This window comes from Eretmochelys imbricata, chromosome 10 (assembly GCF_965152235.1).
Source record: "Eretmochelys imbricata isolate rEreImb1 chromosome 10, rEreImb1.hap1, whole genome shotgun sequence".
In the NCBI taxonomy this organism is placed as follows: domain Eukaryota; kingdom Metazoa; phylum Chordata; order Testudines; family Cheloniidae; genus Eretmochelys; species Eretmochelys imbricata.
The window spans coordinates 78,031,158-78,047,723 of NC_135581.1; the positions used below are offsets into that span (position 1 = coordinate 78,031,158).

Below are 16,566 nucleotides of genomic sequence, written 5' to 3' on the forward strand. Positions count from 1 at the left end.
ATTGCATTGGCTCGTAATAGAAGAAATTGCTGCAACGTGCTCTGACTATGCCCCCTCACACCCTGGGAGAATCTCCAGTTGCCCATTTTTAGAGCAGCTTTACAGCTGCTTTGTGCTACCAGAACTGTGCCCACAGCATCAGCCAGAATCGGACTCAAATTGAGGATTTTGTGATCTGTTTTGTGAATTGTTCATGAAAAGAAAGTGTTTCATCTTTTAATTTAGCAAATTATTCCTTGCCAGGAATAACTATTTTGTTACTTGAACATTAATACAGACCCATCAGACACAGAAGGAATACAGCGCTATCAATGTTACAAAAATTACCTTTTTATGAATCTACACTATTCTACAGTGTGGACTTTTTACTTGAATCAAGCAAGAAGCAAAATAAAACTGTAGCCTTAGGCAAGTGAAACCTAAAAATCCACATGATTTCTTCTCAATGTGCTACAAAAACACAAAATAAAATAAATGCACTATACAATACTTCAGTAATGAATACACACTTCTAAAATAAGCAAGGAAATAAATAAAATATTTACATTTCAAGTACAAAATCTTGCAGTTGAATTCACTATGAAGAAATCAGTTTATTCCTTTTAATTGTTACCAACTAATGTTCATGTACTCCTAGCTGGCAACGTCTTTGGATCCAGAACATTAGAACAATATTTTAGGTACATTATTTAATCTCTGAATTTTTCCCCTTTAGGCCAAAGTTTGAAGTTGTTTAACATCAGGCAAAAATAAGATTTTTATGGTGATTTCATTTAACTAAGAATGTTAACATGGTAATATGATTGGCCCCAAGTACATTTGCTTCATATCTCTCCTTTGTGGTGCAATAAAAAGAAAATCAGAAATTGATGAACCTTAATTACTAGAGTTGAGTGAGCACAGAAGTGATGTCTCAGGAAATTCAGTAATGATCCCCAACTGCAGCTGAACATATGTACTTAGATTAGCTTATTGGCAAGTAGCTATTCTTTTTAGAATATATTTAGTCAAATATGGGTACTGTAATGGTGCTTTGGTGTGTTTCTAATCTGTAGGTGTACACTGAACTCTTGGTGAACTCCTGCGTTGGGTAACTCTCCTCATATTGGCCTGGCCAATGCAGATTTCTCTTTGTTGCCTTCTAATCCCTATTCTTTCACTCTGCCGAGGTGAATTCCGCAGAGACTGGAATAAGCTTTGCTGCGCCACCTCCTTTTCAGCACAGTTAAAAGTTAATGCTATGCCTACGTTGCTCTTCATAACTCGGGAAGTACCATCAGACGTGCCATCGAAACATCTACCCAGAGCTATTTCCTTGGCTATGCTAGGGTTCTGGTCAGTGACTGTGTAGATTCCATAATTATGTCCAAGAGGGTCAAGAGGTGCCAACATTGTGTACTCATCTGACTTATTATTTACAGCAAGGGGGAGGTGGTTCACTAGATATTCCTGGAGCATGCTATTAACACTTTCTCTATAGCAGTTTCCTTGGGGAATGATTCTTACCAGTGTACGGTCCACGCGGTCTTGGTCATACAGCATGCCACTGCACTTAAATTCCAGGCACACTGTCGAAAGGTTTGATTGCTCCATGTCTCGAATGGTGCGCACATCTCTGATGCCGTAAAGCTTGCCAACTGTGTACGGATGCGTACCACCCATGTTGCGAGATCTTATGTTCACCTCTTGGGGTCCATTAATTTTTACTTTCATATAGCATGCCCTATACTCCATTGGGTTGGGCCACCATCCCTGGTAGTCTTCAGTCCAACTCATTGGGTCATTTTCATTGAAGGGAACTGTATTGTAATCATACCTGTCTCCTTCTACTCTATAAAATCTGAAATGAGCGGCACTGTAGTGTGCTTGCTCACATTCTCTTAGGTTTTCGTTGGCATAAATGGGGCCATTGCTCTCTTCTGCAGTGCTCAGACTTGGTTTGGCCACCGTGATACTGAAGGCAGTTTTCTTAATTCTAGGATCCACGTGATCTGTCCTCCTGTAGTTGAGCTTGTTGAGATATGGCTGAGGGACTCCAATGGCGTTAGGGTTGAGTCTGGGAGAAGAGGGCACAGCTTCAAGTTCTTCTCCTCCAAGGCTTGCCAGGATATAGGCTGAGTAGGCATCTGGACGTTGCTCATCACAGAAAGCTGGTAAGCAAGCCCCGTTGGGACCAGTGACTGCGCTGTCAAAGCGTCCCCATGCTCTAGGGTTGGATGAATAACCTGATGTGGGCTCCATGTTTATAAGGGAAATCACAGCCCCCACAACTTGTTCGCTTGGCAGAAATCTCTCACTTCTATAAGCTCGTACCTTGACGTAACACCTTCTGCTCTCTGGGACATCCAGGTTGAAGAGCCTCCTCTCTCTGATCTCCATGTTCCCAACCAAGAAAATTCTTTCCTCCCGTTTGTGACGTGTGCTTTGGTCAGGTTTGAAGTCCCCTTCTTCCTCCCATAATCCTGTCTCTGGGTTCAGTGACCAAAGCTTCATCTGCTGCAGGTGTTCTGGTATCCTGATCTGTGTAGAGTCGAGGTGAACCCTTACCTTCCCTGCATTAAGAGACTCGGTGGCTGTTTCATCAGTGAAGTCCATGGAAAACATGCCATATGTGTGCAGCGGGAGCATGTCACCTTCCTCATTTATGTAGTTCAGGTCACTTTGTGCTGCCGTAGCTGTTGACATATTTCTTGGGTCCAGAAACGTAACACTGGCTTTCACTTTGCCTGTGTAGAGTTCACCATTCTGCCTATAAAATGTATTGGGAGGAATTTCTAGTTCAGCTATCGGATCATCCCCTTCCACGTCTCCTAAGGGAATCGTGTTGGTTTCAGAGGACACTAACGTAACGGGGGCTTTCTTTCTTAGTAACTTGATCTCGTGAAACACGGCACCTCCCTTTTTGTTGAAAGGCAAAACTTTAGTCGTGTTCACAAACCTTTGTAGGCGGTCAACAAAAGTAAGAACCAACCTCTCTGTGTCTGCTGGGATGTGGACGGAGAAGGTTCCCTTGTAGCCAGTCATGCCGATTCTGTTGTTCCCTATGTATATATGGCCAAACCTCATTGGTTCACCGTTATCTGCGGCTGTGGCTGTCCCCCGGACTGTCATCTTGATCTCCGTGCACACGCTACAGCCGCATTCCACAGCAACTTTAGTGGGAAGGGCGTATCCGCTGCACGATATCTCTCTCACTTCCATTTTGGAGACCCCGCAGCAGTAAGCAACGCTGTCTTTGCACTGGAGTCCTTTATCTGTCTTTCCAGCGCATGTGTTTGCTGGACATTTACCAACGTCATAGTAGAAGGAGTTAGTTGCGTTTTGGAAACAGTCATGCGGGAGTCTGATGAAGTAGCTTTCAGGTCTTGGATTGCAGGAAGCTTCATCGCTTGCTGTTAAAATAGATTTTATCAATGAATGTGTAGATATTTCTGCGCTGCTTCTTGCCACATCTGAACCCCTCCGATATTGATAACCATTATTTCAATAGCAATAAGGTTTTTAAATTCAGAATAATTGGATGCGTTACAAGCTTCTGTTTAGTCAAGTGCCTCTGGTTCTAATTCAGCAATGCACATGCTTAAAATATGTGATTAGGGTCTGTCTATTCAGAAAAGCACTCAAGCATGTGCTAACATCCCATTCAAATGAAAAATATCCTTTAGTTATTAAGCTTAAGCATGTGCCTGAGTGTTTTGCTGAATAGGGATGAACTTAAACATATGCTTAAGGGAAGGCACATGCTTAAATGCTTTGTTGAATTGGGGCCTCAGCCCCAGTGTCTAAAAGTACTGAGATACTCCACTCATATGGCAGTGAGTGTAAAGGACAATTATTTTGGTTAGGTCATTAAACTGAAATTTGGTAGGTGATCCAAAGTGCACAAGGCTCGTTCTTTTGCGACTATCTGATATTGAATGTGTCTTGTATTAATGTGCTAATAATGAATATTATTTCTGCAAAACTTCTCCTAAATAGCCTCAACATATGTGCCCACTGATTTTGCACATTGGCAATTCCCAAACTTCTTGTAACATGCCTCATTTTCTTACCTATTACAGAAAGTTTAGCAGCTTGGGATTTCACAGACCCTGCCTCGTTGCTAGCCTTGCAGAAATACTCTCCTGCCTGGTCTGTGTTCAGGTTCCTTAACACCAGCTTGCTATTATATTTGTACACTGAGGAATCCAGCAGAGTTCCATTGTGGTACCTGTAAGAAACAGAAATCATTCCGTAGCCTGATTAAAAAGTCAAGCAACTTGATGGGGCAAGGAAAGGATGGTTTTAATGACTAATGCATTGGACTAGAATTAGAGATATGGGTTCTACTCCTAACTCTGCCACACATTGCTGGGTTGCTCAGTTTTCCCATCTGCAAAATTGGAATAATATTACCTAATGGAGGTGATGTGAGCTTTTAACTCGCTCTAATAACGCGCTTTGAAATCCTTAAGTAGAAGGCCCTACAGAAGAGCAAAGTATTTTTATGAGTATCCAGTAAATAAATTATGGTGGGGCTGTCCAAACTTTGACACTGAGGGATACATTGGCAATTCTCTAGGAGTCTGTAGATAGTCCTTGTTATAATTTACACTTACTGTTAAAATAAATATATGCGAACAGCCCTAATATCTGCCTGTGCTTGTATTATCATTGATGGATGGCTAGAACTCGCTCGTTGGTTGAGTTCACCAGCACTGAAACCAAAATGCCCAAGCATTCACAGAGACATTGGAGGGATATATTAGACCACTCAGAATTTTTCTGTGGTTTGAAAGCTTTTACCAGCAGACCATATCCCACCCCCATAGAAGGGAATGGGAGTCTTTCCAGTGACTCCTGTGGACATTGGACCCAGGCCGTCTGTGTATTGGAGATCTCTCTCTCTCAAACTGGTAAAAACTTTCAGACAGGGTAAAAACACTTAAGTATGACCATTGCATATCAATCTTTGGCTGGATTCCGATCTGAGCTACGCGGGGGTAAATTCAGTGATGTTAAATAAGCACAGAATTTAGCTGTGGGTTTTTGGTATGCTAGGCTAGTCTGCGCTGAGAATTTCTAGCAATTTTCCTACCATGGCCGTTTGCCCACTGGTTCAGCTTCACTGTTGCTAGAAACTGTGGAAATGCTAGTGTATGATTTTTGCCACCATGTCACCAGGGTAAGATATATGGTGGTCAAAATGCCTTCACTTGGCCTATGGTGGTGCTTCTACCATTTCTGGCACGTGGAGAACCACAATGGTGCTAAACTTGGTAAAAATTCTTAAAGTAAATCCAGCTTTAGCATAGCCAGCCCCCACAGGTTGTATCTAAAACACAGCAGACTGGAGAGTGTCTCCCGGCCACATTTGAAGGTTCTGCTGGGATAGGGGGTTTTTAAATCCTTATTTATATATTTTTTCCATACGAACTCTTAACTGCAAACTTGTAAAAGAAGTAATATAGTATAAATCTTAGAGAAACAATTACTTACAACAATAATTTCCCATTCTATGAAGTCCTACACATTATTTATGTCACATTTCAAAAATGTATTTGCTAAGAGGATAAGGAGATAAAAATAAAATGTACACTACAGAGAAAATTACTCTCTGATCCATCAGCTTTACTGTATCAACTCATCACACAAGTTAAGGACCAGACTGTGAATAACACCTTTCACCATCAGCAATCCAACTAATGTCAATCTTTGGGAGTAAAGTACTATTTACGGTGTGTAAGGAGTATTATAATCTGGCCCTAAATCAGCAGTGTGCTTTGATTTAGGCTGCATTTTGGGCATCTTTATACTAAACCCTTCCTCAATAGCGAATTCTACAGGAGATTTTTGAGATTCCAAATGCAAATGACCGGACACACTATTGACTGGAAGCCCCTCAAGGCAGGGATGGACTCTTCTATGGTTTTGCAGCACCAAGCACAGTTGGGACATTTGGGCACTACCGTAATATAAATGCTTCCTACTAACAATAATGTAAGGATTTATTGTGGTTCTGCAGAGGAACCTAAGTGCAGAGGAACTCTAAGAGCATTGTTGCATCTTTTATATCTGTAGCATGCTCAAAGGCAAAAAATAACTTTTGTGGGCCACCTTTAATTGCTTACCAGAGATATTGATCAGGGGCTGGATTCCCCACAGCTTTACAGCAGAGTATCACGCTTTGCCCTATTCTTCTCACTTTATCCACTGGATTCTTTACAGTGTATGGCTTGTCTGTGGGAGGGAAGAAAATCTGTATTCTTTTCAGTTTAAAACCACAGTTAGATTTGATGAATGTTAAAAGCAGGAGCAAACTACTAAGCAATCAGTGGATCATAGCAGTAAATTTTATTGCCAGGAGTCTTTGTAGTTACCTGCTCTTTTCAGACGCACGTGGATTATTGAGGATTTCTTGGTGCTTTCAGGTATGGGGACAGTCACAGTGGCGTATCTGGCCTTTTTTATTTTCAGAATGTTTTTGCCGTCAGGGCACACTCCAGGAATCCTAAACCCTCCGTTGCTATCAGACTCTGTTAACAATTTCAGATTCTCAGACTGCACGTAGACAGTAGCTTCAGCAGCCGGTGCTCCGTCTGCAAGGAAGACCATCCCATGCAGTACGTGGTCCTCACACATGCAGGCATCGCATTCAGCATTTACGCGGCCCATGGAGCAAGTGAGGTTGCACTCTGGGGAAGGAAGGAGTGTAGGTTAAAATGGAGCATTTGGATTCAGTCTGATAATGCTTTCCGTTAAGGATCTTGAGTCTTACTTTAATTCAAATTTAATAAGGCAGATATAGCACATGAAATAATTTTTATCCAAAACACATTTTTATTGATGATCTGCAACTGTGTATTAGAAGCAGATAGATTTAATGGCTATGTAGTCAATCACTTAATGAAAATTTATTACTATTGGTCACTACCTTGAAATAACTAGCTACTGCAAACATTCCGTTCTACCTCCCAGCATTGTACCTTGGGGAAATTTGAATCTAGATTTAGATGTGAACTTTCCAGCTTAGCCACAGATATACAACGGGCCAAATTAAAACCACAAATCCAAACGCTCTAAACACTGGGAAAGTTGGGGTGCAGATCCAAGTGTACATGGCATGACTCAGGTCCGTCTATAAAACTAATTACCTAGTTAACTCTGTGGGTCCAGTTCTGTCCTGACTTGAGGACGCAATGGGAGGTACTGAAGGGGCATTCTCTGAGGACAGAATTAGGGGTCTAATAGATTAGCTGCAAAACAGTGAGTCTCAACTTTTTCCTAAGGTGGACTACACCTAATAGAGAGTGTTTCAGGGAACCATCTCCCTTTCCCATCACAATGGCTCACACCATTTCTTCTTTCATTCACAATTGCTTAATTGCCTTGTGGCAACAACAGCACTATTAGGAAAGTATATAACGTAGTTTGTCTACTTTTAATGTTACTTACCATGTGCTAATAAGAGGAGAGCTAACACCACGTAACCAGCCAGCAGACCACCAGCAAGTACTCTGCAGACTACCAGTGGTCCATAAGCCACAGTTTGAGTGCTGCTCTATCAGGACATTACATGTAGATGCTCCTTAATCCAAGAGATCCACAGCATCCCTGATGGAGCCCTGAGTGTTTCCCACATCTTGATACCAAAGCATCAAAATTGGGGGATTTTAATTTTAGCTCATCTCTGGAGTCCTCTGTTTAATCACAGGGTAAGCACAGCATAGACCGCAGCATATGAATTCCCCATGCTTCCCCATCGGTGTACTTCAGTCATGACCTGACAAGACCACCCTCGGGGTGAAAGGGTAGATCAGGCTTTGTGGCTTATTCACTCCTGCCTGAGACTGGCAAGAAAGATGCTAAAACCGTACAGATGGTTCCTGAACTCTAGTAGTTGGAGTGAGACCGTGACATTATTTCATGTAGGTAAAGGACATTGTAATCAAGTTTATATGAGCACCTGAACAAGAATGTCCAATGCAGAGTTGCCCTTCCTCAGTCACTTCATTACAGTGCAGGTCCAAGTGGCTCTCTGCCAGGCAGGTTCTGATACGGGTCTGGACACCAGTTTTGCCACATTCTGCTGAGCACGCACTCCATTTCGACCATGGAGACCAAAACCTTTTTGAATCTTGCAGCAAAGACCCTTGAATAACATCATTTCTGTGTTACTAAGATGCATGTTACATTTACTGCGTATTCTCTCTTGCCTGGGAAAAAGGCAGTGATTATTAAAAAAATAATTTAGATTTTAAAAAACCCAAAACATATTAATGATTCTGAGTAATAAGCTTTGAGAAGACTTTCAAATGTGCCTGACTTAAATCTGTGCAGGCTACTACATTCAGAATTGCTAAAGTAAAACTCAAGGGCAGTGGTTCTCAAATTGGGGGTCGGGACCCCTCAGGAGGTCGAAAGGTTATTCGGGGGGTGGGGGGTCGTGAGCTGTCTGCCTCCACTCCAAGCCCCGTTTTGCCTCCAGCATTTATAATGGTGATAAATATATTAAAAAACGTTTTTAATTTATAGAGGGGGGTCGCACTCAGAGGCTTGCTATGTGAAAGGGGTCACCAGTACAAAAGTTTGAGAACCACTGCTCAAGGGCAATAGATGCTTAGTTTTGAATGTCTTTGTTTTAAAGGAAATCAAACAGACCTTGTCACTTACATGGAAGGATATAAGAGAATTGGCACAAGCTAGTCCAATGACTCTGATAATTAAACGTTGTCTACAATAACATAAGTACATCTCCCATTGTGAGAATTGCACTTGTTTTACTGAGGGCAGAACAGAACCCTGGAATACCACTTAGCACTTACATAGCATTTTATGGTCAGATTATTTGCAGTGCATGATATGGTCTTGTGTGTGTTTGGGATCTTAAGACACTTCAGTTAAAAAAGTTACTAGAAGGAATTAATGTAATTTAAGTTGCTTGCTTGCAAAATACACGGTCTGCTCCAAGTGTTTAAAAATGAAAGTCACCGTGCCCCATAAAATATTTATTAGCACATTCTTTTAAATACATACAAATCTGCTTTTACAGAAAAATGTCTAAGCACCATGTTATACGTTCTTCCACCTATTGTAATAAACCAGTTAGAAGGTCAGGTTACCTGGTAGAAATGCAGACAGATGCCCAGCTAAGTGTCTGAATAACAATGTTGGAATATGAACCCCTTGTCTTACTGCATCTTAAAGACTAACAGATTTATTTGAGCATAAGTTTTTGTGGGTAAAAACCCCACTTCTTCAGATGCCTGGAACATGCATATGAAGTGGGGTTTTTACCCATGAAAGCTTATGTTCAAATAAATCTGTTAGTCTTTAAGGTGCCACCGGATTCCTTGTTGTTTTTGTGGATACAAACTACACGACTACCCCCGGATACTTGACCCCTGTCTTATAAAAGCAGAAGTTTTATGTGGACTTTGGTGGCTGGAGAAGGAAAGCAAAGTACAGCAGCCGCAGAACTGTAATGGCTGGTTCGTCGAGAAGTGCCATGGCTTAAATGGACATTTTAAAGCTGTTGGTGCCTCAAATCCTGTGTTCTGGTTGGTTGATTGACAGATGATAGTCTCAAAAGACGACCGTACAAGTTAAAATGCTTTCTATGGGGTGAATGATAAATGGAGCCCTGTGTTTTATGCAAAAGTGAAATAGCACAAAATAAAACAAAAACCAAACATTAAAACAACATAAAATGAAAAACTCAACCCTCAGTGGAAGCTCCTGTATCTCCTGTCCTGTTGGCCTGGGTCTGGTGCATGGGGTTGCAGCATCACTCCGGTTTGGCCCAACTGCCACTCCATCATGAGGATGGGGGAATGGTCGGACCAAATTTGAGTGAGTGTGTGCCAGGTCACAATGCCTGGAGCAGGGAGCCGGAGCCAGGCCCAGCCCTGCAGGACAGCAGCCATCACTGCAGGTCCGACGCAAGGTGGACTTGCTCTGCAACCATCCCCTCATGGCCTCCCAGCCTCCCCCAGGGGCAGGGTCCGGCTCCTTGGCGGAAGAATGGATAAAATAAAATAATATATTTCTGAGAAATAAAAGCAATTTCACAGGACTCTAATTATAAGACCTGTTTTACGTCTGGAGCCCAGGTCAAGAGACTCAGGCTTGTGCTATTGTGCTAAAAATAGTAGACATTGCAGCTCGCGGGCTCTGAAGCTAAAGGAGGACAATGGGCTCCAGAACCTGAGCTCCAGCCCTAGCCGTAACGTCTACACACCTATTTCTAGCGTCATAGTGTGAGCCCTGCACTGTAGCATTGATCCGGGCTCTGTGATGCACTGCCCTCGCTGTGTAGAGATACCCTGTACATCCTCGTTGGATGGCATGTTGGACCTCATTTCTTTAAGAGTGACATGGTAAATATTAATTCCAACCCCCCAGAGAGCTGCTGCACTTACCTGTGGGACACAGGAAACGTATGGCATAATTCAAACAGGTTTTTCCTGCAGGCTGCTCCTTATTCAAACACCAGAATCCCTCCTGTAGGCTAGCGTGGACCACTTGGCCTGTCTTCTGGGCAGGAACCCAGTCTGTGGTTCGTGCTTCAATTCCCATGGGTCTCTCGCACATCTTATCCCTGAAGTAAAACCTGATGGCATCTAAACGTTCGTGATCCCCGTTGCCACCTGGATGATCAACATTGAACCATGTGGTCCACTCCCCATGATCTGGATAACAGAAAGGATGCTTCAGTACTGACAGTCAGCTTTGGAGGCGTGATCACCACGCCACTTTTTGGCTCTTGTTCCCATTTAATTTTCATCCTGAATGTTTTCTTTTTCTTGTGTATGTCCCCAGACTGGGACTGGAGCGTCAGGAATCCTGGATGCTAATGCCAGCTGTGCTGTGTTACCATGGGTAAGTCCTTTAACCTCTGTGCCATAAAAGGTGGGTATAATACTTCCCCAAGAGGGATGTATGAGACTTAATCAATTAATGTGTGCATGGTGCTTTCAGATCCCTGTTTCCAAGTGTGGTCAAGTCTAGAAGCTTCTGTTCTAAACCAGCGGTTCTCAAACTGGGTTGAGACCCCAAAGTGCGTTGTGGTCTCTTTTTAATGGGGTCGCCAGGGCGGGCATTAGACTTGCTGCGGCCTGCAACAGAAGCCGAAGCCTAAGCCCTGCCACCCGGGGCCAAAGCTGAAGCCTGAGGGCTTCAGCTCTGTGTGGCGGTGCTCAGATTATAGCCCTCTGCCTGGGGCTGAAGCCCTTGGGCTTTGCCTCCCTCCCCCCCACCTCCCAGGGTGGCAGGGCTTGGGTGGGCTCAGGCTTCGGTCCCCAATCCTGGGGTCATGTAGTAATTTTTGTTGTCAGAAGGGGGGTGTGGTGCAATGAAATTTGAGAAACACTGTTCTAAACAAATTTGTCAAATATTAGATATTTCCCCTTGTCATGAAACATGCCGTGTTAGCTCTAACCACAGGTTTGGTAACAAGAGTGAGTTTAACCACCAGTTTAAGGGGGAAACAAGCAGCTTAAATTGGCATTCCAGTTTTTGAGCCAATGCAAATCCTTTATTTGAAATGCAGGTGTTGCGTCCCTGGTTCTGTGCTTTTAGCTCATCACACATGGATGGTTCCTTCCCACCCCAACCACTGCCAAGAATGGTAATGAAGGGAAAATGGGATGGGAAGGTTTGCGTAACTGCTGTGAATGTCTGGCAATCCCTCTGCCATAACATCATTATTGTTCATCGCTTTCAGTATCTGCTGCAATTTAAATCCTAGTCTGCGGTGCCTGACATTAGGGAACATCACCTGAGGCATCAGGATATTTCCTGAGGATTAAGAAACAGCTGGGATGAGCTGATGGGCAAAGATGGCGCTGTGGGTCATTAAATCTGCTTGGTTGTTTATCACTGAGAAATACCCTACGCGACTGTAGAAAGATAGGGGTTGTTTGCAGGGTGACACTGTGGCAGCTGGCATGTGCTCAGCATTGCTAGAGGATCTGTGCCTGGTGGGCTAACCAGTTACATTATTAGGCTTATCTACCAGCATTGTATTTGGGCCAAGTTCGTGGCAGGGAGCTTATCAGAGAACCCACCCACAGCTGATGGGAGCGTTAGATGGAATTTATCTGCCTTCTTTAACTCCGCAGTTGCAAAAATGCCACAGAGGTGCATTTCAGGGTGGAGCTTTAGGGAGCTGGGGACCAGATCCTCCGTTGGCTAAATCGGTACAGTTCCACTCACTTCAGTGGAGTGACGCCGATGTAGGGTTCTGGCTGGTGGTGTATACATTTTTGCACATAGGCCCCCTGGTTAACCCATGGCACCCACACATAGCCCTGCCTGCAGATTACTCCCAGTCCTGGTGGGAAATGTCTGAATCAGGAGAGAGGGAGGGGACGCTTTCAGCTAGAGCACGGGGGGCACATTTACTCTGCTTTAGCAGCACACATGCACCTGTTACAAGAGCATATTTACATTGATCCAGAACTTGTAGGGGACCCCTGAGAAATTCCAGCCATTGATTCTGACGATGGTGGCTTGTCTTTTCATTTTGCTGGTCGTGTGGGGAGAGCTCTTAATTCTCTGAGTGGTCCTGGGGCTGGATGTTTTTCTGCCCAGCCCAACTTTCTCAGGGCACCTTCCTTCTGCATGTGTACAGTGTGGGACAAAATCTCCTTGGAGAGTTCTTCTGAAGAGGCATTGTGTGCCGAGAAAAAAGTGTAGGGCAGGGAGCTGTCTATCAAACTTCTTCTGAGGACTGACACTGCGTGATTTCTGGTGGGGGAGGAAGGTGTAGTGAAACATTCAAGATATCTGTATGCATTCCTCCTCTCTGAGGAACCTTACGTCCCTAAGGGAAGTGTGTGAGGCTGGATTCCAGCTAGAAATATGGGCTGTGGTTGTATATTTGACCTTCACTATTCCAGGAGAGAAGCCAGAAGCATATTGCAGTGACAACCAAATCCTGCCAGAGGTGGGGATGAGTCCATTGCATAAGCACCTCATCTTGTTAAAGAGGTTGGATATTAAGCATGAAAAAAATAAACGTGCACAAAACGACCTCTGTCCCCACCAAGCAAAGCTTCTGGAGATGGAAAATGACTTACTTGCTAGGTTGTCCTTTACAAAGGGAGTGAGGGGTTTCTGTCTGGGCTGGATCCTGCTGACGGATTGCTTCAGGACCCTCTCACCTGGGGGAGAAGTTTACAACACAGGGAAGAAGAACATTTCTGAGGGGCGGGTGTTCCTAGCAATTGATTTTTTCCAAAATTTCTTTTAATGCACCCCCAATGTTAGTGCTGCGGGAGCCAGGGAATGGATCGATACTATGAGATAGCTGAGTTGCTCTTCAGTCACGTGATAAATTGCTGGGGATTCAAAGTAATCATTGATGGTCAAAGGAAGTCTGTTCTTTAAAAGCTAGAAATAATTATTTTAGAAGCAGCCCTGGCTTCATTAATAGTCGATATCCTCAAGAATTTGCTTCTCTGCAATGGGTCTGAGCTGCAGAGTTTGGATTTGGGCTTTCCCAAAGCTGGGAGGTACATGAAGCCAGGGCTTGCTCGACCCTGCTCTGAGTTACATAGGGTGCATCTCCCACTGCCTTTAAACGGAGCACCACCCATGTAACTTAGTGCAGAATTGGGTTTTGATTCAGCCACTCTAGACTTAGGGGCCTGCCAGGAGACTCTAATGTGGATCCAGTTCTCAGTGACAGTGTTTGGGTCCAGAGTTTCTGTGCACAGCCATCTCAGAGTTTCTCTTTTGCACCAGTAATGGTCTGGATAGAGAACTGCTGTGTGACCCTCCTGAGCGACAAAGGGCCTGTGTCTTCGGTGGAATTTAAGAGTGGGCTGAAAACTTTTGTATTTTAAAATTATTTACAATGATAGACAGACCTCACAATATTCCCATCCCTGCCAAAAGCAGTCGGTCTGGGAATCTCACAAAAGAACCTCTTCTCACCAGGTTTCCTTTCTGACTGCAAAGCCGTGAAAATTCTAAGTGAACCAAGCTGCTCTGCAGACCATGGGGCCAAAACCTGGTCCCAGTAAAGCCAATGGCAAAAGTCCCATTGACATCGATGTGACCGGAAATGTAGTCCAATAATCAGTTTCTAGCACTGCTGACTCACCAAAATAACCCTTCCAAAGTGTGTTACAGATTCCATGTAACGGCTGCCAACTGCTTTGTTTTATTTAATGCTGCAGTTAACCCCAAAGGCTAAATCTTGAACACAGCGCCCTGCCTAGGATTGGGCACTGGGCTAATGCATAGGGGAAAAGAGGAAGGAATCCTCCTCGAAGACTGCAGCATGCTTCTCTGGCCCCATCTCTGCCCATACTTAGCCCAGCCCCAACTCTTTGATGTCTGCATGCTTGGAACATGCTTAAGATTCAGTAACGAAGGGACAATAATAGCCATGTGCTGCCTTAGAAATGTAGGGCTGGAAGGGACCTCCAGAGGTCATCTAGCCCACCCCCCTTGCAATTTGGGGAACAATAATCTAGTTTCCCTCCCAAAGGGATAAACTATGAGGTTTGAGGCTGAGTAGTTTAATCACACATGGGCAGTGGGTCATTGCTGACTATGAGTGAGCCATTAGCCCTGTTGTTGGAGGTCAAACGTGTTTTGAATGAAATTTAGAACTGTTTAGACTGGAAACTCATGAAGCAGGAGGCAGGCAGGGATGGCTTGTAACACAAATGAGGAACTAGTTTATGACCAGTGTTGCCATTAAATATTTTTTAATTGCTTTCGTTGAGAGATAAGGAGTTTGTGGGTGTGGACATGGACAACAATGGGATGATCTAGATTTGTTTTCCGTTGCCTTTTTCTTTAGTTAAATTTGTGCTGCTGAAAGGTGTCTGATGGAAAGTTAGAGCTGCTGGCCAGAAAATGGAAACCACCATGGATTTTCTCAAAATTTCATTTCTACTTTGTCAAATTTTAATTTTTTGCAGAAATTTCCCAGCCATCTCTGTTGACAGAGACTGAGATCCTGCCTCGAGGCAGAAGGGGTTATCTGCTCTATTTTATTGCATAAGCGGTGTAACTGCAGGCTTTTTAACCCACATTGCCCCATTCACATATTGATCCTGCCCTGGATACCATGTCTAAGACCATGTTGTCTCTGTGGATTTCAGCAACGGGCAGCCGATCATTGGTGTGCAAACTCCTAGTGTAGAAAGAATGAACTGCTATAAGCCATAATTTGCACCAATCTAATTTACTCCTGCTTGAATCCAGGGTAACCTGTATCAGTGCAAATCACATCTTCGCTGGTCTATATGGGGGGGGGCCAACAATTCAGCAGTGCCATTGATGGCTGCCTGCTGATGGCTGAAATTGGGGGAAATTCCCAGAACAGACATTGCCTAAGAGGCGACAGTGTAGTAGAGTGCCCACAAACTACACCATTTCGTCTGGGGTATGGCTCTCACTTACAATGCGCGTGGTCCTGGGTTCAAATATTGGAGCAGAGGTGGGAGTGAAAATTATGGGACTTTGATTAGGGAGGAAGGATGGTCCAGTGGTTAGGGGACTAGCCTGGATCTTGGGAAACCTTGTTTCAATTCACACCTCTGGTACAGACTTCCTGTGTGACCTTGAGCAAGTCACTTAGTGTCTCTGGGCCTCAGTTCCCTATCTGCAAAACTGGAATAATTGCCCTACCTCACAGGGGTGTTAAAGAGTGTGAGGGGATCGGCTCCTACAGTGATGGGGGCCAGATAAGTAATCTAGATGGGAAATGTTAGCAGATAGTGCCAATGCACCAGTGATTTTTCTGACATGGGCAATTCCCCTTGGAATAGACCTGAAAACAACAGCTCATTTCATGTAGGCCATCAAACAGCTATCAGCAGGTGACAGCTTTGGGCCACAACCATAATGTTGGTATAAATGTTTAACCTTCACTTAGAACAGCTGTGGCATCCAGAAGAAAGAGTGAGAGAATCCATCCTCTTGCTGCGATCATCCTTTTTTTCACTGGCTGAGCCCCCACAGAGAATGGAGAGTCTTCAAATAATTTTAGTCCCTGGGTAGTTTCCCTAAATCAGGTCACCTGTGAAGACAATTTCAATTAGCATGGGTCAGATCCAAAGCCCATTGAAGTCAATGACAATCTTCCCATTGATATCAATGGGATTTGGCCTAGGCCCTATGTGATGGTTCTCTCAAAGAGGTCCTGAAGGGCAATTCATCAAGGGCCAGATTTTCCCAGCCTTCCTTGTGTTGGGTAACACCTCCCTTCAGTTAGAGGCGGGGTGATTTCGGGCCCCAGCATGCTATGGCTGATGTCAGTGGGGCTCCTCCAAGACTGAAGTACAACTCAGCATAATTATAGGTGGCAAAATCTGGTGCTAAAAGAGCCGAGAATGGCCTTGATTCCTAAACACAAGACTTGACCTGTCTGGTAGGAATAGCCAGGAGTTCTGCTCTGAAGACTATGTTCCTTGGAACTACTCCATATGGCCATTCTTATTAAATATACATTTACCAGTGTGGGCCAAAGATCGTCTTGGGTAAACAGTCCTGAGGTACAATGGCTAAGTTTTTACAGTATCCAATCATTTTAGGGCCCTCACAGTATAACAGTCTAGTGTGAGT

At 44.0% G+C, this 16,566-nt stretch overlaps 1 protein-coding gene across 1 annotated transcript; it reads right to left on the reverse strand.

Moving 5' to 3' along the window:
• Positions 1 to 1,044: 1,044 nt before the first annotated feature.
• On the reverse strand, positions 1,045 to 15,934 carry CILP (cartilage intermediate layer protein). The gene is made up of 8 exons (XM_077828964.1): positions 15,868 to 15,934; positions 13,062 to 13,145; positions 10,401 to 10,670; positions 7,946 to 8,131; positions 6,360 to 6,674; positions 6,111 to 6,219; positions 4,053 to 4,210; positions 1,045 to 3,392 (listed from the first exon to the last, which is right to left on the reverse strand). The coding sequence occupies exons 1-8, from the start codon at positions 15,932 to 15,934 to the stop codon at positions 1,045 to 1,047; spliced, it is 3,537 nt and encodes a 1,178-aa protein (XP_077685090.1).
• Between the last annotated feature and the right edge of the window lie 632 nt (positions 15,935 to 16,566).